The following is a 25,221-nucleotide window of genomic DNA, read 5'->3' on the forward strand; positions in this document are numbered from 1 at the left end:
AGACATGAGGTGCTGGAAAGACAGCAACTCTTGCGGCGCCATCTTGAAGTCAAAACAACAACAAAAACAAAAATTTGGTGTGTCGTGTGGACCGGAAGCGGATTGTTTTTCAGCATTTTGGGCCATGACATTCATCAAGGAGGAGACTCTGTTGAGCGGTTGCGCCTTTTCAGCAGCACAGATATGCCAGCACTGTTTTTGATTGAGAGGAATGTCAGTGCCATTTGACTGTAATCACTGGAGCTCAGGGGCCATTGTGCTTTTTTTTGTGTCTGTAATGGGCAGCATTTTCACAGCCCCGCTTTGTTCAGCGGACAGGTGGGTGCGGTTGGACAGTCTGAGTTCTGAAAGAAGTGTGACGCAGAGCACCGATGCGAATGTGGAACTGTCGCGGCTAGGAATTAAGGCGGATTTACGTGGGACAGGAGAGGAGACAATTTCTTTTCGGAAATGGATGCTACAGCTTCGTGTTAGATTTCAACATTTAGCTTGTAGCAGACGTGCGCATTCCACCACGACGCCCCTGATCCATTGGTGAAAAGGACGCTTTGATCTTCTCCTCTTTCATCTAGAACTGCTTCATGCAACAAAGCGGGTGCAGAAAGTGCGTAAGATTGAATGTTTTTTGTGTTGCGTCACATTTATTTAGTTTTTTTGTTGTTTTGACTTCAAGATGGCGCCGCAAGAGTGGAAGGTCCTGTATTTTGTTTTTCTACTTCTTCTTTTCATCACTTTGCGGCTGTGAAATGTAAATGTCTCCACTGTGAGACTAATAAAGGCTAATCCAATGAATATCCACTCAATAAACTACAGTAAAGTCTCGTTATATCGATATTCTCGGGAGTCGGAAAAAATATCGATATAACCGGACTATCGATATATCCGATCCTGCGGCATGTAAATTTTCTCCTTGCGTTCATAGAAATAGTATCGTAATAAGCAGTACTATCGATATAACCGATATCGATATAATGAGACTTTACTGTAATTCTTATAGCCTATATTCTTCATTCGGTTCCAAGCTGCTCCAACTTGAACAGCGCTGACCTTTGGCGGCAAGCCGTGAAGCAGACTGGGGCAGCAGAAGTCATATTTGGAATATTTTAACATGTGATTAATCTGCCTTGACGGGGTGGAACATTAATTGGAGTGGAATAACCTCTGAATGCATGCGTGTTTGAGAGACCACTAAAAGTTAAGCCAGAGAGTCATTTTTCACAGAACAGTCCTGATGAAGCAAATAAAGTATTTGAACTCATGGGTGGTTAATGATACATTGACATAAGCATGCATTATTAATATGTCATTTGTTTTTTTTCCCCCAAGATGGCGGCGCGTGAACACGCAGCGGCTCCCCTCTCCCGGCAAATTGGCGTTTTCATGTTTATGTTTGTTAAATAATTATAAGTGCCTTGCATGCTGGGTCCGAGAGGACAGTAATTTCATCTGTGCTGTATGTCATTTGACAATAAAGCTGACTTTGACTTTAATTTGTATACGTGTGGGCTGATAATGGGATCATAATGACTTACCCTGTGCTAGCATACTGAACTCCAGGAATAAAGCGATATGGTAGAGCTCCATGGCCTCTTCCGTGCGCGTGCTAGCTCCACGGCCCCCCGACACCAAGGCTTGTACCTCCCCGAGGCTGCCTGCTGAGGGGCTACCACGCAGAACCAGTCCCAGCTCCACCACATCTGTGTACATGCAGTGTAGAATCACCTGCACATATTTGCGCGGCATGATGGATTCGTCCAGTACGATACGGGTTGGCGTCTGCAGCGTGCGCTCTGTCATTTCCTCTCCCGTACGTATGCGCCTCTGCAAGAGGTTTCGAAAGAAAGGGGAGCGTGCGGAGAGGATAGCCTTATGAGCTCGAAGATCCTCATCCGGGGTGGCCGGCCCTCCGCCGCCTCCTGAGACGGCGGCCGGCGCTCCGGCGCCTCGCTCGTTGAAATTCTCGACCATTTCAAAGTCCGAAGAGAAACTCAAGAGGGCATCATAGTAGCACATGTAGTCAAACAAGCCCTTCATATCCGCTTCGAGGGAGTTGGGTGTGCCAAACTCCTCGCTGAGCTGCACCAGCACGTCCACATTCTGCAGCCTGGAATCCTCCGCGCTGCTAACGCCAAATTCTCCCGTGTACAAATAGTGCAGCAGCGCGGAAAACATGGAAACATCGATGCCCGCTGTCTCAATATCCATGTGGACTTCCGCTCCGTAGCCCGGGGAGGAGGACAGTAGAGTTTTGAAAAAGGGGCAGCGAGCGGCCAAAATTGCCCGATGCGCTGGGAAACAAGTCCCTTGGAAGATGAGGTCCACGTCAGTGCAGTATTTATGTTGATAAAGGGCAGCCAGATTCCGAGGCAAGCTTGGTGCCTCAGCCCGTGCAAGACTAGCCTGGAAGCTCAGCTCCTTGAGGGCTGCCGTACCTTCGTATTCCTCCACCAGGGCATTCGTGTCTCTGACGTCCCACCCGGACAGCAGCTCGCGCATTTGCCGGGCATGATCCGCCGAGCGATTGGATTTTCTCCGTTTGATGAATCGTCGTTTAAGGGTGGCCAACCCGAGGCTTTTCTTCTTCCTGTCGGCAGGTCGCTCGTGGCCATGTTCCAGGCTGTAGAGCTTTGACTCCCAGGCGTATCCCTGCTGTGAGTAGGATGAGGTCCCTAGAAGGAAAACACAAGCAAATCCCACTTGAGCTTCAGTTTATGCTCAACATATAATACCAAGCAGTGAAATTGAGGTGCGTTTTTGGGTTCAAGATGACACATCAGGCAGAAATGTTTTTGCTCTCGAGTTAGAACTGCAGTCGTGCATGACCTTTGACTCTAGAGAACATGTCAGAGAAGGTATTTCATGAAAAATGTCACCCGATCCACTTGGTCATTTTCACAGTCAAACTATGTTTACAGTGGAAATATAAAATAACTAAAATATGAAGTTGTTTTCAAAAAGATTGACAGAATAGTTACTGCTGCGTAAACGTTCAAAGGACAGCAGTCATGCCCAAATCGCAGCAGTTAGATGAAAATCAAAATCCACTTGATTAAACCCAATGGGTGATTTTTCCATAGAATGCCACTAAATTACCATATTTTCCAGTGTATAAGGCACACCCAAAAACCGTAATTTTCTTCAAAAGATGACCCTACTTATACTCCGGTGCGCCTTATATATGAAGTAATATTGAGCCACAGAAGGTCTCGCAACTACTGTTAGCAGTCAACTCCATTTCCCTCCCGTAGAAGTGTGTGATGCATGCTGGGATATACAAAAAGCAGTGGTGGGCGGTCAGGGCCCGCAAGGCCTTCTTTGCTAAAAATATGAATTCCATGAATTCTTATTACATAATTCCTTTCATTGCTTTTCCCCTGTTTTGCTACTTCCAGATGTGTGTTTTAGCATTTAAGCATTTAACCAATCACATTTCAGCCATCATTTGTTACCAGGGGCAGAATAGCGGTTTTGTCAACCCACAATGGGTAAACAAGGAGAAGAGATGGATATGGTTAAAGCCATTTTGAAGACGGACGGCCTTTTCAGGAATAGATGGACATCATGAAGACCAGCTCCGAAGCTAGCAAAAAAAAAGCAAATAACATTGCAATTTTATGAGCTAATCATGAATCCACACGGACGTGTAGTAAATCACACCATATTCACAGCTATGAATTGATTCAGACATAGCCCTACTGAAGGCCTATGAGTCACATGCACAGCCTGTCACTGACAAAATGTAACCCCAGCCTCTACTTATATCGCCTTATAATGTGGTGTGCCTTATATTTGGAAAACTTCTTTCTTTCATTGACGGTGCACCTTATAGTTCAGTTAGCCTTTTAAACTGGAAAATACAGCTCATAAAGTGTACTTTCCCCTTTGTGTAAAACTCTACAATTATCGGTCCATTTCAGCAACGAGGACGCATCATTCAAACAAACTACTGTATTGGAATTATCAAGAGATGAATGAGACTTTTATGTCTAAGGAAACTGCCGCGTAGTTCCTCTTTTCCCATCCTCTTCTCAATGTCAATGAGTATAACCTAAAGGATAATCACTACATTGAAAAGAATAATCTGTAAGACAGACGAACTTCAGTTGAGCAACTTCATAAAAGTACCAAACAGGGTTTTCCTTATGTGAACCTCAGCGGGGATCAGGCTGAGCCAAGAAATGGAGGCCTCAGGCAAAAGGGGATTTGAGCATTGCACAATGACATTTCTTCGTATGATAATGGGTTCCTTCTTAATTGTCAGTATGGACTTCAAACGCACACATCAAAAAAATCCTTTTAAATAGCAAACGTCATCGTGTGATGGCTCAAATGAGCAAGACTTCAAAGTGCAGAACCTTGGTTGAACACATATTAAAGATAGGCATGACAAACTATGATGTGGCTGGGGTATCAATTACAGCGTGTATAGACAGACAACAGGGACATTATGGTGACTTGAAAACGAGACATTCCAGCAGGTCGAACAGAGGAATACACCACAGTAAACACAAGACATCATCTTGTACTTGAGTGTTGGTTGCTATGGGCATTTCATCTTAACATTTGCATGGGCTGTTATGATTGTCAACTGCATGCAGGTATAGCACCATTCTTGAGCGAGTATATCATCGTGGAAACATGGTTCAATCAAGAGATCATGATGAAAATGCAAAGAATGTTTTTGCATACTTTCATCAACTACAATCGCTGGTCAAAATCACTGCAAGATACATGATCTCTCTCTCTCTATCTATATATATATCTATCAACCATCTAGCTAGCTACCTCTCATTTCTATCAAGCAAGTTAGCTTTCCATCCGTCCATATATATAATATCTATATGTATATACAGTATATACTTCCGAGGAGAGTCAACTCTGGTGCGAATGGCTGCCGCTGCTCACCCGCACAAAAAAAAAACTGACTGTAAAGTGTCCTTGAGAATCCTTAGAAATTAAATGTATTATTAAATGTATTATTATTATTATATCCAGCAGCCTTTCTGTCAAAGGAATCTGAAAAATGTGGGAAACCCCGATGTAAATGTGCATTTATCAAAGATAGAAAGACTGCCATGCCCCTGGGCTTTTCCGACATGTAGTGGCATTTCATCAATGGCTGTGGAAATCTGAGGCTTCATTTTTTTACATGCAGCTGCATCCATTTCTTTTTAACTCAGAATTGTGTGACCTCCACTACTTAATAAAAATGGAATGACCAATCATTTTCTTTAATGCTTTTCTTTCGTGATTCTTGAAGATGAAAGGGTGAATTATTAAAAAAAGTGTGGTGTGTGTGTGTTTGTGTGATTTGTTTTTTGTTTTTTTTTCTCTCAAACTACACGTTTAAATGATCATCATCCAGATATAATGTTTGCATAATTTTAAATAAAAGGTTGTATGTCCAGTCTATGGCTGGATGGATGCATGGTTTGAGGAGCACGCGATGAGAAGAAAAGTACGTCCGTCAAGAGCGCCAATGTGTATGTGGAGCTGTCGCGGCTTGGAATTGAAGCGGATTTACATTGGGCAGGATATGTCTCTTTTCGTCAATGGATGGTACAGCTTTGTGCTTTCTTTCAACATTTAGCTGTGAAATGTACATTTTCTCCACCGGGAGATTAATAAAGGCCAATCCAATATTGTTTGGTGGAAACATGGCTTGGGTGGAGCCTATTAATATTTAACCAGAGACTGGAAGAAAGGCCATTAGAAACTAAATGAAATAAAAGCTACTCTCAATCCAATGTTTGTAACTGGAAGGAGGACAACGGGGGTCATTGGGAATATTAATGTTTCTAAAACAAAGAAATAATATAAAAACAAATAAAACAAATACAATGACGTCCAACAGGAAACTACAAATTATAACCATGGACCAGTGGTCATGGTAGAAATGCGAAATTCTCATCCACCACGGAATCATATTTGGTTGAACAACTCCGACGACAAGGATAATCCAAGATCTTGGGGACATTTAATAGCTGGCGGCTGAAAAAAAATACACGAGCAAAACAATGGTCTTTATCTGAGGGCATAAGGTTACATGTGTGGTTAGAGTCGAAAACGGGTTCGTAGCAATACTGAATTATTTACAAGAGATGGGGATGATGTATTGATTTTTTTTTCAAAATTGCAGCATCTTTAATTTTTTAACACTGAAAATATAACTAAACTAGCAAATTCAAACACTCTACACGCTTTAAAATTTTAAAAACCTGACTATATTCGTTACCATTGTCTCGTAGCGGAAGAATAGCTGTGAAATCTGAAACTAACACCCCAGAACCCGTTGTATTACACGGATATATGTTCTACAGAAACCGCAATACTGTCGTGAAAATTTCACAGTATGTGCATTATATTTACCGATAAAGGTCTGCTGCGTCTGTGCATTGGCTCCTATGCGCTGGGAGCATGAGTGTGGATAGCTGGATCCATTGGCACCCATTCTCACGTCTCTTCACTTGCTACGTGGGGGTCCCCCCTCTTGCTGAGTCATTCTGCTCAGGCGTTGGCGCTCCGTTCAGTCCTCAGTCACGTGTCCGACAAGGATCTTCTGAAGTGTTCCCAGAGCCCCAGGCCCCGCCTGCCATGTCTAAAACATCTGAAAGAAAGAGGAGGAGAAAGGAGGAGACAGAAATGGGAAAAACGCTTGAATCCAAGATGATTGAGTTTAAAAAAGGAACAGAGTCAACACTCAGGCAGGGAAAATAACTAAATGAGCTGACAGTCGGAAAAGATAAAAGAATACAATCGTCTATGTTCAGAAGTCTGACCAAGGGGGACATTTCATTTTATCTTTCAGTCCCTTTAAGCTGCATTGATCTATTTCAATACAAACATTTGTGATTACAAAGGTATTTAAAAGACATGATGACCTCAACATAAGTGTTGTAATAAGAGTCAACAATGCATGAAAATCCGAGCATAAAAAAATCTTTAAAAAAAAAAAGAAAAAAGCATAGTTATATCAAAAGGAGGAGACTGGTGAGTGGTTGCGCTTTTTTCGCAAAAATATGCCAGCACTGTTTTTGATTGGAAGGAATGTCGGTGCCATTTGACTGTCATTGCTGGACAGCTGTGGAACGATTGTGCTTTCTTTGCGCCTGTAATGGGAAAAATTTTTCACAGCTTTGCTTTGTTCAGCAGAAAGGTCGGTGCTGTTGGACAGTCTGCGGCTGGATGGATGTTTGAGGAGCCCGCGATGAGAAGAAAAGAACGTCAGCACATGTATATATATATGGAACTGTCGCGGCTTGGAATTGAAGCGGATTTACGTGGCACAGGAGATGTGAGACAATCTCATTGCGTGAATGGATGCTATAGCTTCGTGTTTGCTTTCAAAACTTAGCTTATAGTCGACGTGCACATTCCACCATGATGTCCCTGATCCACTGGTGGAAAGACGCTTTGATCCTCTCCTCTTTCATCTAGAACTGCTTCATGTCATCACAAAGAGGGTACAGCAAGTCCTGAAGAATGAATGTCTCTCTGTGTCTTTGTTTTGTCATATTGTCTCTATGCTGTCATATAATTTGTTATTTAGTTTTTTTTTTGTTCTTTTGACTTCAAGACGGCGCCGCGAGAGTGGCTGCCTTTCCAGCAGCTCATGTATTTTGTTTTTCTACTTTCATTCCTTTCATCACTTTGCTGCTGTGAAATGTAAATTTCTCCACTGTGAGACTAATAAAGGCAAATCCAATCCAATACACACACACACACACACACACACACACACACACACACACACACACACACACACACACACACACACACACACACACACACACACACACACACACACACACACACACACACACACACACATATATATATATATATATATATATATATATATATATATATATATATATATATATATAAATAATGGCATTTTTAAAATGTAGACTACACAATGAAATGGGTTGGTATTTTGCAATCTATCTATATATATAGTCAAAATTTCAGAAAAATTGCATCTACATTTAAAAAAACATTGGAATACATATTGTATGTAGATATGGAATTACCCATTTCAGGATTTATTTATTTTTTTCATCCAGAGCACACACTAACTGGCTGCTACTTATTGTCATCTGTGAAATGCTATTTTTACTACTAGGCCCCAATTACCGGGAGCTTTACACCTCTAAAGACTGCTGCTTCAATTCGAAAAGCCATTTGCAACATCTGCGACATTCCCCAAGTATACTTCATTAGAAACTTAATTACTGTCAACAGACAACAATTAAGTATTCTGCAATGAGATCACATCGAGAACCGGACTGAGAGACGAAGTGTTTTATCCCAAACTGCCATTGAAATTCTGTACTGCGTCAGCACCTGTGGAGCCCCGCGAGGCGCCCAACACGTCCGCAACGTTCCACTGGGGACGCCCGTTTGATTTCTTTATTCCTTCACACGATACAACATGCAGTCATAGTGGAAGGCGCTGACAAAAAACATTGATTGATCTTTATTTCATCAGGCTTCTTTAAATATCTTCAGAGGGAATATGTTGGACCGAATTAGACAGTGCATTTAAATATGGAGATAAGGAAGCCCATGAGATAAACATATTGTTTACAAAAGCGTGCAGTAGGCAGGGGGGGGGGTCTCAGAGGAGGATAATACAAATCCAAACAACAACCAAAATACATTCAACACAGCCATTTTGAAGTCACGCGAATGAGTGGAGCAAATTTAATTCGCATTGCAGTGTGGGAGAAATGTTCAAGCGCCGTTGAACATGGCTACTGTTTTTCACAAGAGCTGGCTCACACACCATTAAACAAAAAGCAGCACCTTGACATGTTCTAATAAGATGAGAATTAAGACGATTTTCCCGCATTAAAGACTGAAACAAGCGTTTTGGCCATGCTGAGTCTTAACACAAGAGGAGTGCCACAAAGGAGCGGAGAGGTTGGGGGTAGGCAACGCTGGACCACAAGCCCCTAATGAGAAGTGACAGCAGACACTCCCTGCCCCCCTCCACACATGGACATGGGCAACCTTTTTAAGGCTCTCACCTTGCTGCACTCCTCTGAATCCTTTCAATAAAATCCCCCCCCCCCCCCCCCCCTGCACGTGAACAATTCTAACAAATAATAAATGCTTAAATGCTCCAAAGATACGACTGATGTATTATTTAAATGGGAGTCAAGTCACTATAAATCATTCATGTGGACTTCCCCTGCTAGACCAAGAGATATTTTTTCCGGATCTTCTTCCTCATCTAAAATTAACCGAATTCAACAGTAGTTCGGATTTCAAATTAGACTCGATGCAGGTAATCCCCTTTTCACAAGTTGAATTACCGTATTTTCCGGTGTATAGGGCGACCTGAGTATAAGGCGCACCTTCAATGAATGAAAAAAGTTTTACAAATACAGACGCTCCCCAACTTATGAACGAGATACGTTCTGAACGGTCGTTTGTTAGGTGAATTAGTTCGTAAATTGCTTCAGTGTTATATTTTGTTTAAGACTTATACAATTATGTTTAAAGCTTGTATAAGTAACCTGTATTGGTCTGTACTGAAAAATACACATTTAATAAAATATATGCCCTGTAAAGATATGTACATGTACAACTGGAGAGAATACTACATGTTACTATAAAAATGTTCGTATGTACCGTTGTTCGTAACTCGAATGTTCGTAAGTAGGGGAGTGTCTGTATAATGTATGTGTAATGTATAATATAAATATATGAAGGCTTTCCAAAAATAAGGCACACCATATTATAAGGCACTACAGTAGAGGCTGGAGTTATGCACAACTTCTTCTACAGGGGGAAATAGAGTCAGCGGCTGTGACAGTAGTTGCGAGCCTTGTTGCGGCTCAATATTACTTCACATATAAGGCGTACCTGCATACTAGGCGCGGGGTCATCCTTTGATGAAAATGAAGGCGTTTGGGTGCGCTGTATACACCGAAAAAATACGGTAAATACATAACCAAAGTACAAAGATCCCGAGCTGTTCCATTCACCCATACATTTCAAATGAATGTTCGTTTGTCAATTTGCATACTCGGCACGGCAGTTTTCGTGTTTCGGACTATACCGTGACTGAAAAGTGTACTTGAAAGTTTTGAAAGTTGAGAAAGAGGAGTCCACGCGGCTTGTAGCGGTTTGCCTGCAGCTTTTGCTTTATTGAATAAAACAAACGTTTGATTTGAAAATAATCGTTTATTTTCTGGAAGAAGTTGTCGGCCACCTGGGCCGAGACGTTTTGAAAGTTGTACGCCTGACGTGAAAGTTGTACGCCCCGGGCCTCAGGGCAGATGTTATTTCAAATACTGCTTTTAGGTGCACCTTATAGTGCGGAAAATACGGTAGTTGCCCTTTTCCACATTTCTCAGTTTTTTTCATATTTATCACCTACAAAGGTTTTACTTTATCAAACCAATTTTGAAGCAGAGACTACCCTAGGAAACAGAAAATGTAGTTTCTAAAAAGAATCTTATTTGAATTGGGAAACAATATATATATATACAGTAAAGTCTCGTTATATCGATATCGGATATATCGATAGTCCCGGTTATATCGATACTACTTCTATGCACGCACGGAGAAAATTACATGCAAACAGGGTCGGATATATCGATAGTCCCGGTTATATCGATATTTTTTCGGACTCCCTTGAATATCGATATAACGAGACTTTACTGTGTATATATATATATATATATATATATATATATATATATATATATATATATATATATATATATATACACCTACATATATACCTATATATTTTTTTTTTAATCTGTCCATTAATTCTTTTATTAAATCACAAAGTACCATATTTTCTGGTGTATAAGGCGCACCCAAAAGCCTTGATTTTTTTCAAAAGGTGACCCTGCATCTCATACACCGGGTGCACCTTATATGTAAAGTAATATTGAGACGCACCAGGTCTCACAACTACTGTCAGCAGCCACCGACTCATTTCCCCCTGTAGAAGAAGTAGTGCACGGTCCATGCTGGGATATGTAAAACATAACCTCAGCCTCTACTGTAGCACCTTGTAATGTGGTATGCCTTATATTTGGAAAACTTTTATCTATATATTACATTTTATCTATATATTACATTTGGAAAACTTTCATTCATTGAAAGTGCGCCTTACAGTCCGGTGCACCTTATATATGGCTAAAGTTTGAAATCACACCATTCGTTGGGTGTGAGCCTTTTATACCGGAAAATACATTAACTGTAACGACTGACAGTATTGGGAAAACTGACCTCAATTTCACAGTCAACACATTGGTTGAATCAACAAACCATATAAATCGAACCTGTCAGACAAATTTAAGTAGGCTACACGTGTAATAATCAGCGACTTGCTACCTGCCACATCTGCGAGGAACCATTGATCCTCACAAAGTCTGCGAATTGCACATACAATCACAAACTGGGACCACTCAGTGAGATACGACTTTCAGCAACTACAGTGAGACCTCCACTTACAAACACCTTATCCTACAAACTTTTCATCTTACAAACGTCAAATTTTTGAAAATTAAACCTTATAATAAGCACTATTTTCATAATACACACCCACCACGGCTGATCTTCGGCGGAAGCACACGACCGAACAGCACCAGAGGATAAGTTACCAACAGTCCTTATGGAAGGTGACTCTCCTTCCATAAGCCATCAACGACCATCAAAAAGGTAAATAAAACTTTATTTTACAGCACAGTTTATTTCTTTAATTACAGTCGTCATGTAATGCGCCTCTCTTTCCAAACAGCAATTCCCTTTGACCTTCGACCTCCAATGCCATTCCATCAAGCCATCAATGACCATCACAAATGTAAATAAAGTGACTTTATGATACAATGCAGTGTATTTCTTTCATTACGATACAATATCATATTTATTATACATAGAATAAGGTATGTTGTGTGTAGTTTTAAGGCTTATTTAGTTGAAAAGTATATTTTATGGAAACCCGGGAACGGATTATTCCCATTTTAATGGTTTCCTATGGGAATTTTTTTTTGAGATACACACTTTTCGCCTTACACACTCTGTCTGGGAACCAATTAAGTTCGTAAGTTGAGGTCTCGCTGTATTCTGCTCAACAAACACCGGCACGAGTTCATAACATGCCAAGAGATCTTCAGATCCCTTTAGAAATAAGAATGTTTCGTTGTTCATTGTCGGCATATATGATTAAAGAATTTCAGTGAAATTCCCATCCCTAATGATGTGACTCTTGACATGAAAGGATTGTCAACGACATTTGATTCATGCACAATGGAGCTTCTGCATCTCAGGGCCATATTTGCCAATTAGGTCAGGCCCAGTGAATTGGGCCATCTGACTGATGGCAGGGTCTGTCATCATAAGAGCTACAGGAAACAGAGGGAATTAGAAGCTAGAATAAACACACACGCGCGCCTGTGTGCAGACAAGAGAGTGAAGCAAATGCGGTGTGTCCAGAGCGATGACTCATGGTGGGTAGCCAGTGGATTACATTGGGTCAAGCACCACTAGACTTGCGGATTGTGTCATCTGATTTCCATTCAGACTGCAGGTTGGAACTCATGACATTCTGATGAGAATTGTTTTTTTTTTTTGGCGTTTGTCCTTGGTGTGTCATTCATAAAGCTAACCTGATATTATTACGAGAGTGACACCATTTTTAGGCCCAAATAAATGAGACAGGGACGCATAAACAGAAACTCAACACGGAAAATTACATCTCGGAATTAATTTAACGTGTGCCAATGTTGTGGTGCGATGGTTAAAATAGTTTGTTTGTGATAATTCCTGATTGTTAGTTTTTAATTTGGTCGTAACTTTTTTTAATTCAGTTATTTTTAATTCATTTCTTAAGTGGGTTTATTAATTTAAATAGATTTTATTAGCTGGAAATGCTTTTATTATTTTTAGGATGTTTTTGGGATGCAAAACGTGTCAACTGCAAGAAACAAACGGCCACAGAAAAGTATTTGATAAAACTGATCCCTAAATGACTGTTCAACCACCGTCTGTAAAATCAGACAGTAATGTCGAAATAATTACAATTAAAATAAAACACAAAATGTGTGTGAAATTAATTGACAAAGTAAAAAAAGGACATTTATATGTGAATTATTGTTACTTAACTCATTCACTGCCAGATGATGTGCAAATATGAGTCCACTCAAGTACCAGGGTTTTTGTCATTTTTACTGACTACATAAACATTCAATTCAGCATGAGAAACATTAGACTCTCTTCTTTCATCAAAGAAAAAGTTCATTCCTAAATTATATGGGTATGGAGTTATCTGAGCTTGAAATGCGGGCAGTTGCACAAAATACCATACATACATATTTATATCGCGCTTTAACAACAGATGAAGCTGGAACAAAGCGCTAATATGGTGGACAAAAGGCAGATGCTAAGCCCTCGTGGAAGGGAAAAACATTGGTAGAGGTCTGACCAACGCTTTATCGCCCCCACCCTCTGCATGGCACAGAGGGTGGGGGGGTGCACTACCTCACACTTTTCAATTCCCGAATAAATTCAGCAATGGCAGCGAATGAATTAAACAGCAAATGTAGTCTCTCCTTTGTTTTTTTTTACATTTTCAATGCATTTTGTTAAGAATAATGCATTCAATTTCAGTTTCGTTTTCATGAACAAATATCCTTGTGCTGCTTACACAACTTGAAATTTGACATCCCCCCCCCAAAAAAACCATTGCAGACTTCTTTCAAAGAAGCAGTCATCTTGAGTTTTTGCTGAATCATAAAATTATTTCAATCGGGCCAAAATCTGACTCTTTCAAAAGCTCCGTGGTAAGCACTTACAAGCGAACACGGGCTTTTATGCCTGCCACAGACTTCTGAGCATGTCATTCCAAAAATGATGTCATTTTAGGGTCCTAAATTGCTGACTCAAAAGCTTAACCTGGACAAAGGGAGAAACTCCATGTTGACATGTGATTTAAAAGCACCTTTCACCCCCTCAACAAACACCCATTGTACTTTATTATCTAAACTGCTTCATACAACAAAGATGGTGCAGAAAATGCTGAAGATTGAATGACTGTCTTTGTATTGTCATATTATTTATTTATTTTGTTCTTTTGACTTCAAAATGGCGCTGCGAGAGTGGATGCATTTCCAGAAGCTCCTGTATTTAGTTTTTCTACTTCTTCCTTTCCTTTCATTTTCCTTCCATAACTTTGCTGCTGTGAAATGTAAATGTCTCCTAATAATAACTAATACAGGCTAATCCAATCCAAAGGCATATTATTTAAAAAGGAAAACGTGGATGCTAAAATCAATAATTGATAACGTGATATTGCAGTTGTAAACACACACAGACGCGCACACACACCAAAAACGCAGCATTATACTGTTATCTGCAGCAATCAGATCATAAGCTATATTGTTGAAAAAAGCCTACGTTTCAGGCAACGCAGAGCAACACGTAGCCTGATCCTCAAAGTAACTATTTTCTTCGACCAAGCAAAATTGACCACAAGAGGATTTCAATGCATTATAGTTGGAGTATATAGAATCCAATGGTTCGCTCTGGCTTTGTTAGCTTAACGTCAAAGCCGAGCTAGTATCGCTTGGTGGGCTACTGTGAGGCTGAGGAGAGGAGGACAGGGGAGGGGAGTCTCTACGGGGGGCATGGTTTCCCAACGGTATCCTCGTTTTAAAAGTGCTTTAACGGTAACAAGCCAAACGCCCCAAACCGGCAGCTTGCTCGAATTCGACAGAATTGTCCAGAAACGAAAGAAAGAACTCCCGGGGACCACAACAGTCTGATTATCAATCTCGACTCGAGCAGAAGGCTAAAGGTAAAGCTATCGACTCCTCCGATCACAAACAGCATTTGGTAAAGCAAGAGCGGCGCCATGTAACCGTTACAAGACAAATATATTACCAGAGTAAGTGATCGTCGTTGGTGGCTGGTATCTTTTATCTTCGTCTAGACTCTTAGTCCAAATGCAGCACTCCGAAACAAGTTGTCCCTGGCAGAGGAAGAGAAAAAAAACTGCAGCTCAACACCTTCTTTTTCCAACTCTGCTCGTTACGCACGACTCGACGTCAGCGTCCGCATTTCATCGCCAATGAGCAGCTCCAGTTCCACTGAGAACGACTTTCGGGTCAAGTGCCGGCAAAAGCAGAGACGAAGAAATAATCTTGGATTGGTTTCGTTCTCAGTTTTGGCACCGTTTTTCCTTCGTAGTAGCTCAATGCCTTCTTGGGTGGTTGTTATGGCCCAGTGCTGCCCATTTTTAAGTCCACACACAACCTATAGCAACGATTCCGGTTATGACTTTCAAATTAAAGTGCATTTATATGCCACTTTTTAGTGGTGAAAAAGAAAGATTCTGCAATCAAAATGGTTTAAAAACAACTCCATTAAATATTTTTCAAGAATGCATGGCTACGAATTTGAATAGTAGAAAATTGTTTGAAGAGAAGTTTAAAATCACTTTTGTTGTGGAAATGCGCTTTCTTTCTACATTTGGCTTGGACTGGCCAGTGTGCAGTCACTTGACGATGACAGTCCCTCGTTCGGCAAAAATGCAGTGGCGAGCGCCCTCTCGCGTGTAGTTAAAATCAATTCAAATAACTTTAACTTGTCTTTTGCACTCCTTGAAAGATTCTTCCGTGGTCCATTCATTATCTTTACTCTGGTAGATTAAAAGGGGGAAATCACACACACCCATGGTGGTGTGGTGGTGTGTTGTTTCCGCTGGGCGATGCTTTTCTCTGCCAGGGAAAATTTAGAGTGTTCAATTAACCTGGCATACACGTTTTTGGAATATCGAAGGAAACCAGAGTACCCAGAGAAATCCCATGCAGGCACGGGGAGAAAATGGGGTAGCCAGAGAAAATCCCCACTGGCATGGGGAGAACATGCAAACTCCTTACAGAGCCAGAATCGAACCCTTCACCTAAAGAAAACTTGACAAAGGTTACTATTTTTGTTTGACATGTTCATTCCTTTTATCCCTTTGCTGTTGTGAAATGTAAATTTCTCCACTGCGAGACTAATAAATGCAAATCCAATCCAATCCAATCGCTAATGCATTCATTGAAATGGAATGTAGTTCTCTCGATGTCCTGGTGATGGCAACACAGGACACACTTTATAGGCACAGGTATCATTGATTTCAAGGTCAATTAACTTTGCTCCATTTTGACACAATTTCAGATTTGTATTGATACAAAAATCCTCCTATTTTAAAATCACAATAAACAACAGTAAAAAATGTGATCAATCACACCCAGGGAGAATTTGGAGTGTTCAATCAGCTTGCCATGCATGTTTTGGGGAAGATGGGAAGAAATTGGAGGACCCGAAGAAAACCCACGCAGGCACAGGAACAAAAAAAAATTAATGCGTTTTTTTTCTGTTCCTGGACAACATTTTAGAATAATCTGACATCAACATTTCTGGCCTGATTCTATTTATTTATTTATTCTTCCCACGTTATCCTCCATACTCATCTTGTCTTGATGAGAAATTGGCCAGTATATTTATTTACACAAGGCTGTGGAATTGACTCCTCCCAGGATGAGGGTTGGGAATCAAAATATGTTGTTTGTAATCTCACGGGATGTGGGGAAGAATGTCAATCCCAACACTTTGTCCAAAGTTGAAGAGAGTGACCAGAACCGAGCTGAAAGATGTTCTCTGCACTGAAGGCATGTTCACTGAGGGGCTCCAAAGTAATGAAAGGCTTCCAGCAGGATCACAGGTGGATCATCCAGCACAAGCCAGCGAAAGACAAGATTGGGCCAGTGGTAGGACTCACACTATTGTTGTTTCATTGAATATTACTTTTTAACTCATTCACTGCCAGACATGTGGAATGATGTGTCCACTCCAGTGCCAGGGTTTTTGTCATTGTCACTTGAATTTCAGGTCCTACAGAAGATTGAGATTTAGGACTACATAAATATCCAATACAGCGTTGGAAACCTTAGATTCTCTTCTTTCATCAGAAAAAAACTTAATTCCTAAATTATATTGGTATGGAGTTATATGAGCTTGAAATGAGGGCGGCTGTACAAAATACAATACATACATATTGATTTATATAGCACTTTAACAACAGCTAAAGCTGGAACAAAGTGCTAACATGGAAAAAGGGAAATGCTATCCCCTTTTGGAAAAGAACAAAAACATTGCTAGAGGCCATGGCCAGTGCTTTATCGGTACCCAAGCATGAAAAAAACAAAACCCGAACAAATTTGGGAACGGCGCTTTATGTCATATTTTCAATTCCCAAATAAATTCATGAACGGCAGTGAATGAGTTAAACTTGGAAGTAAAAACATTTAAAATTGTCAGCCAAATAAAGTCAGTTTGCGATCGAGCACTTTATGGAATATGATACAAGGAAGTCAAGTGAAGTCTTCTTCCCCGGCTCACGAGCAGAGCATAGGAGATGTTTTATTCATTTCTTATCCATAAGTCAGTTGAAGGCTAAAAGATCCTAGTGGAAGTGAAAGCGAGTGGTCGCTTGTTTACCGCACAATAAATGTGTTCATCGGCCCTCAGGGAAGCGTATTTATATGCTCGGTCCATGTTTTCAATATACGAGTGTTATAGTGACAGTGAATGAAAGTATTCAGAACAGAAGAAAGAAAAAAAAAAACAGAACAAGGTGGTGATGGCAGTGCACCCATAAAAAAACAGAAAGGAGGGAAGAATCAGAATCAGAATCAGAATCAGAATACCTTTATTCGTCCCGCAATGGGGAAATTTGCAGTCCACAGCAGCAATTGAAAAGGGATGGGGTTGGGGTGGGAGTGAAAGGATAGAAAACAAGATATTCAAGCATAACAAAATAAAAATGTCAACTGTATACTGTGCAAATGTAGATGTGCAAAAACCGTTCTATAAACAAGACTGTACATAGTGCAGAATCAAGAGATGCATTAAGATATATTGCAACAACCCATATTTACAAGTGTCCAGTTTTTTTTTTTTTTTTTTTTTTTTTCACATGTGATCATTGGGAATTGTGAAGCCTGACAGCAGTCGGTAGGAACGAGCGGCGGTACCTCTCCTTCTTGCAGCGCGGGTGTAATAGTCTCTGGCTAAAGGAGCTACCCAGAGCTGTCAGGATGGGCAGGAGGGGGTGGGAGGGGCTGTCCGTCATAGCTTTTAGTTTAGCTAGCGTCCGTCTGTTGCCCACCTCCTCAAGAGAGTCCAGCGAGCAGCCCACGACAGAACTGGCCCGCTTGACAAAGCGCTCCAGTCTTTTTCTGTCCCGGGTGGTGATGCTGCCTGACCAGCAGACAATGCCATAGTGGATGGCTGATGCCACCACAGAGTCATAGAAAGTCTTTAGGAGTGACCCCTGAACTCCAAAAGACCTCAGTTTCCTGAGGAGGAAGAGGCGACTCTGTCCCTTTTTGATTAGGGCATCCGTGTTTGTTGTCCAGTCCAGTTTATTGTTGAGAGTAACACCCAGGTACTTGTAGGAGGTCACCCTCTCAATGTCCGAACCCTGGATGTTCAATGGTGCAGGTGACGATTGTTTCCTGCAGAAATCCACCACCAGCTCCTTGGTTTTGCCAGTGTTGATCTGGAGGTGATTCTGCTGGCACCAGTCCACAAAGTCCTTTGTCAGTCCCCTGTACTCCCTATCGTCTCCCTCTGTAATGAGGCCGACAATAGCTGAGTCGTCAGAGAACTTCTGAAGGTGGCAGGTTGGGGTGTTGTAGTTGAAGTCCGAGGTGTAGAGGGTGAAGAGGAATGGAGCCAGGACTGTTCCCTGCGGCGCTCCGGTGCTGCAGAGAAGCCTGTCCGACTCACAGTTCTTTACCCTCACGTACTGTGGCCTGTTTGTGAGGTAGTCTGTAATCCAGGATGTGAGGTGATGGTCGACTCCGGCATGCTGCAGCTTGTCCCCCAGTAGACTGGGCTGGATGGTGTTGAAGGCACTGGAGAAATCGAAGAATGTGATCCTCACCGTGCTCCCAGCATTCTCCAGGTGCAGCAACGCCGTATGGAGGAGGTAGATGATGGCATCCTCCACACCGATGCTGGGCTGGTAGGCAAACTGCAGCGGGTCCAGCGATGAGCTTGCCAGCGGTCGCAGGTGGGCGAGGACGAGTCTCTCCAGCGTCTTCATCAGGTGAGACGTCAGCGCCACCGGTCTGTAGCTGTTGAGCTCTTTGGGGTTGGCAATCTTGGGCACTGGGACCAGGCATGACGTTTTCCACAGCTGTGGAACTCTGCCCAGCTTCAGGCTCAGGTTGAACAAGTGCTGGACAATGTCACACAGCTGGTCGGAGCAGGTCTTGAGGAGTCGGGAACTGATGTCATCCGGACCTGCTGCCTTCCTCACCTTCATCCTCCTCAGTTGGTTCCTCACCTGCGCAGTTGTGACAGACAGGCAGGAACCAGGAGGCAGAGTGGCGGCTGAGGGTGTGGCAACGGTTGGGAGGGCAGATGTTGGTTGTGGAAAGCTGGTCGTGAGAGGGGGCAGGGAGGGTAAGGCCACAGTGAGAGTTGGTGCAGGTGCAGCTACAGGTGAAGTTGACGGTGGGCCGGGGGCGGCTGGCGTCTTGTCAAACCGATTGAAAAAGCGGTTGAGTTCATCTGCCCAGTCCTTGTCTTTTTCGTTCAATGTCACTGGGCTTTTGTGGCCTGAGATGTTTTTCAGGCCCTTCCAGACACCAGCGACATTGCTGGCTTGCAGCTGCTCCTCCATTTTCATCCTGTAGGCCTTCTTCCCCTCTCTGATCTTCCTCCTCAGTTGGATCTGCACGGCCTTCAGTTCCTCTCTGTTGCCCGACACAAAAGCCCTTTTCTTCTCCTTCAGGAGGACTTTTATGTCGGGATTAATCCATGGTTTGTTGTTGGCAAAACACCGCACAGTCCTGGTGGGTACGGTGTTTTGTTCACAAAAGTTAATGTAGTCTGTGATGGTGTTGGTGAGTGAGTCAATGTCTTCCCCATGAATCTCAGTAAAGAGCTCCCACCTGGTTGAATCAAAACAGTCCCGCAGAGCTTCTTCAGCTTCTGTGGACCATCTTTTGATCGTGCGGGTCACAGCTGGTTGCCTCTGGACAAGGGGTTTGTACACAGGCTTGAGATAAACCATATTGTGGTCTGCTCTTCCGAGAGGGGGGAGGGGGGAGGGTTTGTATGCATCCTTGGCGTTTGAATAAAATAGGTCCAATATGTTATTGTCTCTGGTGGCACAAGTTACATACTGTGTGAATGTTGGGAGGGAGAATTTCAGGGAAATGTGATTGAAGTCCCCTGAGATGATAAACAAGGCGTTGGGGGACTGGGTTTGCAGCTTGTTTACAACAGATATGAGGGCATCGGAGGCAGCGCCGCCATTTGCCGTAGGGGGAATGTACGTCGTCACGGCTATGACGTGTGAGAATTCCCGTGGCAGGTAATGCGGCCGAAGGCTAACGGCTAGCAGCTCGATGTCCCGAGTGCAAAGTTTTTCCTTCACCGTGATGTGCCCAGGATTGCACCATTTGTCATTCACAAATACAGCAATCCCCCCTCCTTTCTGCTTACCGCTGCCTTCATTTCTGTCCGCTCGTACGAGTTGGAAGCCCTCCAACTCTGCGTGGGCGTCCGGAGTGATTGCCGAAAGCCATGTCTCCGTGACGAGTAGCAAGCTGGCTTCCCGGTACTCCCTCTGATGTCGCGTTAGCGCCGCGAGCTCGTCCATTTTATTTGGGAGCGATCTCACGTTCCCCATGATGACGGACGGGAGAACGTGTCGGTATTTCCTCGTTCTTTTGCGGCGATCTTTCCCGGCCCGACATCCTCGTTTCCTCCTCTTCAATTCATCGGGGATGTCTGGTGCGGCGGCCGCTAGTCCGCTATTAGCCCGCCACGCTAGTAGCTGGTCTCGACTGTAAACAATGGGATTCCGCGTGCGCGTGGATTCCCCGTTCACAGGAGCGATGGAAAAGTAAAAAATAACGGCGATGAGCAAAAGAAAAGATGCCCATCTCCTCTCCGTAGGTTTATGGAGCGAGATCAGGCAAAACAAAAACGGAAAAGTAAAGAAGTGAAAAAGTAGACAAGAAAGGGAAAGAGCTGCTGTGGAGGCAGCCACACAGGGGGGCGCCATCTTGAAGAACAGGTTGTATTTGAGAAATTGTATTAAATAAAGTCGGCAGGAACAAAATCTCAAACAATAAAGTCATTAGAACAAAAAGGTCCAAAGTAACAAACAAAACCGTGAGTAAACCATGGCAAGAAAAAACAAACCTGACAGGGTGAAACAAACAATGACCCGACACTGAATGGTTGTTCCGGGAGTCATTTTAACTGCCACTCATTGAAACATCCCACACCTGTGCAAAGTGGCACAGTGAGATTAGCATGTGCACTAATCTGGTTAACTCATGACATTGCCTCTACTTTTCTACAAGTGATTTTTTTTAATTGACTATGTTACAGCAAGCGGTGTTCGCCATATGTGTGTTTGCTGCGACTCTTCTGGGCCCAGCTGGATGGATCTTACACCATATCCCACATTACCGACAGAGACCATCTCCATAACATCACGACTGTGGATCTTCTTGCAGTTGCACGCAGTAATTTTTGGACAATGACAGAGATTTTTATGATTTTACCCTTATATGAATAAAATAACAATTACAAAACAAATTTAAGAACATGCGTTTGAAGCTTTCATTGAAGGTTTTGGTTTTGTCCAGTTAGTTCATACAGATGACTTCCATCAGGGGCTCCATATTTGGGCTTGATGACATGATTTTTAACTCTCATATTATGCTAAGGAGTCAATTTTACCAGTTTCCATTTTTTGGTGTTGACTAAAGCACTGGATAACCTTTCCTTGTCCTTTCCTCAAAACAGTTTCAAAAATATCCCAATGGGATAGAAAATATGTTGTCTCTCTTTTCAAGTATGTTTATAACATCTCAAAAATTGCTGATGTCACCTTTTGCTTGACTGTTTGGTGTGGATTTTTACATATGGGTAAAAATGACTTAGAACATAACCAATGTGATTTTTTAACATACAGGTAATATGAGGGTTAATCTTAATTTAATTGTGCAGATTGACTGAGTGGAGTGTACATAATCAAATTCTAACTTTCCTGTTGGGTATCACTGCAAACATTAATCACAAGAATAAACATGTTGTATTTTACAGTGAATGGGAATTTATTTACCACATAATCTTTTTACATAACACTTGCATATAATTGACTCCCCTCATGTACCGACAGGATGTTGCTTCTCATCAGCTGGATATGAGATGGAAATACTCCAAAAACATCTTTGGCATTCAGTCAGTACTTCGCTCAAAACCCTCAAGTCTATTTACGTCATACTTATGCAATATTCTTCAAATGTGTTATGCTTTACTGAAACATAGCTGTATATGCATAAAACCCAATTACCACATTTTTCGGTGTATAATACGCAGCATTTCAAACTTTTTCCATATATAAGGCACACTTTCAATGAATGAAAAAAGGTTTTCCAAATATAATATATTCCGGTAAATATATAAACGTTTTTTAAATATAAGACACACCACATTATAAGGTGCTATAGTAGAGGCTGGGGTTACGCACTACTTCTTCTACGGGGGAAATGTTGTTGGTGGCTGCTGACAGTAATTGCGAGACCTGTTATGGCTCAATATTACTTCATCTATAAGGCGCACCTACGTATAAGGCTAAAGGTCATCTTTTAAAGAAAATGAAGAAATTGCGCCACACCGGAAAATAGAGTATTTGATCAATTCATCGAATACAAGCAGTGGTTGAAAATGTAAAAAGAAAAAAAATTAATTATTGCAATGTTTACGTGTCAAGTTGCTCGCCATCTTTTGCATGATTACATACTTACACACACACACACACACACACACACACACACACACACACACACACACACACACACACACACACACACACACACACACACACACACACACACACACACACACACACACACACACACACACGCACACACACACACACACACGCACACACACACACACGCACACACACACACACACGCGCGCGCGCGCATGCACAGTCACACACACACACGCACACACACGATTATAAATAAAAGTTTTCAGTATGTCATTCGTCGAACCATTTTATGTATTTTTAAGGCGATGTTGAATTTCCTGAATGGCAATTTGTCAACGTCGGGTGAGTCCATTTGGAAAGGTGCGTTTGTTTGTTGCATCTGCACCAACAGGCTTCCTTTGTCGCCCCCTCCTCCATACCATCTGATTTCTATCATCCCAAAAGTAACGATTTGCTGAATTAAGATGACGTTTTAACATGATTGAAAGCTGCAACAGAAATAGTTCACAAATCCATCGCATACAGTGGTACGATCAAGCTGAGAGGGAAAGAGAGAGAAAGAGAGAGAGAGAGAGAGAGAGAGAGAGAGAGAGAGAGAGAGAGAGAGAGAGAGAGAGAGAGAGAGAGAGAGAGAGAGAGAGAGAGAGAGAGAGAGAGAGAGAGAGAGAGAGAGACTGTTCACTTTTCCACCAGTGAGGAACACACACTGAGGAGCTTGCAAAAAAATATCCAAATTAATTTGACAGCGTGGCTTTTATGTCTCCACAAGTGTCTCCGAAATGTCCACCAAGGCAGAGCAGTGTGAGTAGATATGTATTTGCTGTATGTGTTTTTTGTCGGGTTATATATGTATTATTTATTTTATTTTGTCATATTATTTTTGTTTTTGAGGGGTGGGGGAGTAAAAGGACGAAGGGAGCTGTCCTTGGTAATGATGAGAGCTCGGTTGCCAAGGCAGCTCGCAACACGTTCTCACTGCAGAGGAAGGCTGGAGGACTCGATGTGTGCGGGGTGTGCGCGCGCGCGTCCCCTCCTTCCACACTCTTCCTCCGCATTTCTTTGCATCTTAAAATCAAGTCCGTCGATCGTTTGTACAGCTTTCTAACTGACGGTGGAAAATATACATTCATCACATGTTCCCACAAATAGATTTGAATCGATTTTATATTTCTTCTGTCAAGGTCAGTTCGTTGGATTTTTTTTAAATCCCCAAGCAATATGGTTGCCTGAAGATTTCCTTTGAATGCGCTCGGAACAGGATGGTCGCAGGCTGTTTCGCTTCTTGTCTGTGAACAGGTGGAAAACAATCAGTATTTTCCCATCATCCTGATGATACAACTGACATGTACTTTGAACTAACGTTTAGTCATTAATAAGGTGTAAATTTGTTTCTTTTTCGAATTGTATTTAATTTATTTAAAAACTTGTGATGAAGATGCTGTCAAGTAGTGAGGAATGTCAAGTCTGCAGCTGCCATTTTTGTTTTTTGTTTTGTTTTTCAAATGAGAATGAAAGATGCAGAGGGAAATGGTCTCAAAGTGGAATGACAGATGCCATAATTGTGTCTGAGAACAGTTGCTACCAAGTTAAAAATGCAGACCAAACGCTTTCTAATAAATTGCACAACGTATTGTTACTATCAAAATGCAAGGAAACCGTACTAATAAGAAAACTATAGTACAACATTTTAAACAGTAGGGTATCGTTATGTATAGTGTCTTTAATTCATTCATTGCCATTCCCGAATTTATTTGGAAATTGAAAAGCATGACATGGAGCACCAGTTTTTCTTGTGTGTGTGTGTGTGTGGGGGGGGGGGGGGGTGGATAAAGCGCTGATCAGACCTCTGGTAATATTTTTTTGTTACCACGAGGTGGCAGTATTTGCCTTTTTGTACAGCCGCCCCCATTTCAAGCTCAGATAACTCTAGACCCATATAATTTTGGAATTAACTCTTTTTTTCTGATGAAAGATGCAAGTCTAAGCCTTAGACTTTAAGGTTTCTTGCGCTGCATCAAATGTTTATGTAGTCCTACAACTCAATATTCTGTCGGTCCTCCAATTTGAGTGAAAATGACAAAACCCCTGGCACTGGAGTGGACACATTTTTGCACACCGTCTGGCAGTGAATTAGTTAATTGAATGCAAAGAAAAATGTACACGCTACAATTACAAATTACAAAACCCTTCCTGCATCTGGCTGCAACTTTTATCATTTTACCACCTGCTTGCTGTTTCGCCGCATGACACCTCATTAGAAATTAAATCAACGTATACCTTAGAGTACATTTTTATCAGTCGCACACATTATTATGCAGTCATTGTACAAAGAAATCAGTGAAAATACACCCGAGACTCATGCAACTCAAGAGACTCATGCACACACGACTTGCACA

The 25,221-nt window shown here is 42.0% G+C and overlaps 2 protein-coding genes and 1 long non-coding RNA gene across 3 annotated transcripts in view; 2 read left to right on the forward strand and 1 right to left on the reverse strand.

Annotated features, from left to right (window-relative positions):
- btbd7 (BTB domain containing 7) overlaps positions 1-15,049 on the reverse strand; it is a 31,748-nt gene extending 16,699 nt beyond the window's left edge. The window contains exons 1-3 of the mRNA XM_089004180.1: positions 14,908-15,049; positions 6,370-6,607; positions 1,533-2,669 (exon numbers count right to left, since the gene is read on the reverse strand). Of these exons, the coding sequence (XP_088860306.1) occupies positions 1,533-2,669; positions 6,370-6,451 (1,219 nt within the window). The 5' untranslated portion in view covers positions 6,452-6,607; positions 14,908-15,049. The remainder of the gene's footprint in view (positions 1-1,532; positions 2,670-6,369; positions 6,608-14,907) is intronic.
- A 1,389-nt stretch (positions 15,050-16,438) lies between these two features.
- On the forward strand, positions 16,439-22,146 carry LOC148893486 (uncharacterized). The gene is made up of 2 exons (XR_016115970.1): positions 16,439-16,781; positions 21,430-22,146. It is a non-coding gene; the product is annotated as an uncharacterized LOC148893486 (long non-coding RNA).
- A 1,348-nt stretch (positions 22,147-23,494) lies between these two features.
- Positions 23,495-25,221, forward strand: part of unc79 (unc-79 homolog, NALCN channel complex subunit) — a 47,828-nt gene continuing 46,101 nt past the window's right edge. Inside the window, exon 1 of the mRNA XM_089004744.1 lies at positions 23,495-23,626. Coding sequence (XP_088860870.1) covers positions 23,605-23,626 — 22 coding nt within the window. The 5' untranslated portion in view covers positions 23,495-23,604. The remainder of the gene's footprint in view (positions 23,627-25,221) is intronic.

This window comes from Hippocampus bargibanti, linkage group LG09 (genome assembly GCF_051943395.1).
Source record: "Hippocampus bargibanti isolate YZ-2025 linkage group LG09, ASM5194339v1, whole genome shotgun sequence".
Taxonomy (NCBI): Eukaryota; Metazoa; Chordata; class Actinopteri; order Syngnathiformes; family Syngnathidae; genus Hippocampus; species Hippocampus bargibanti.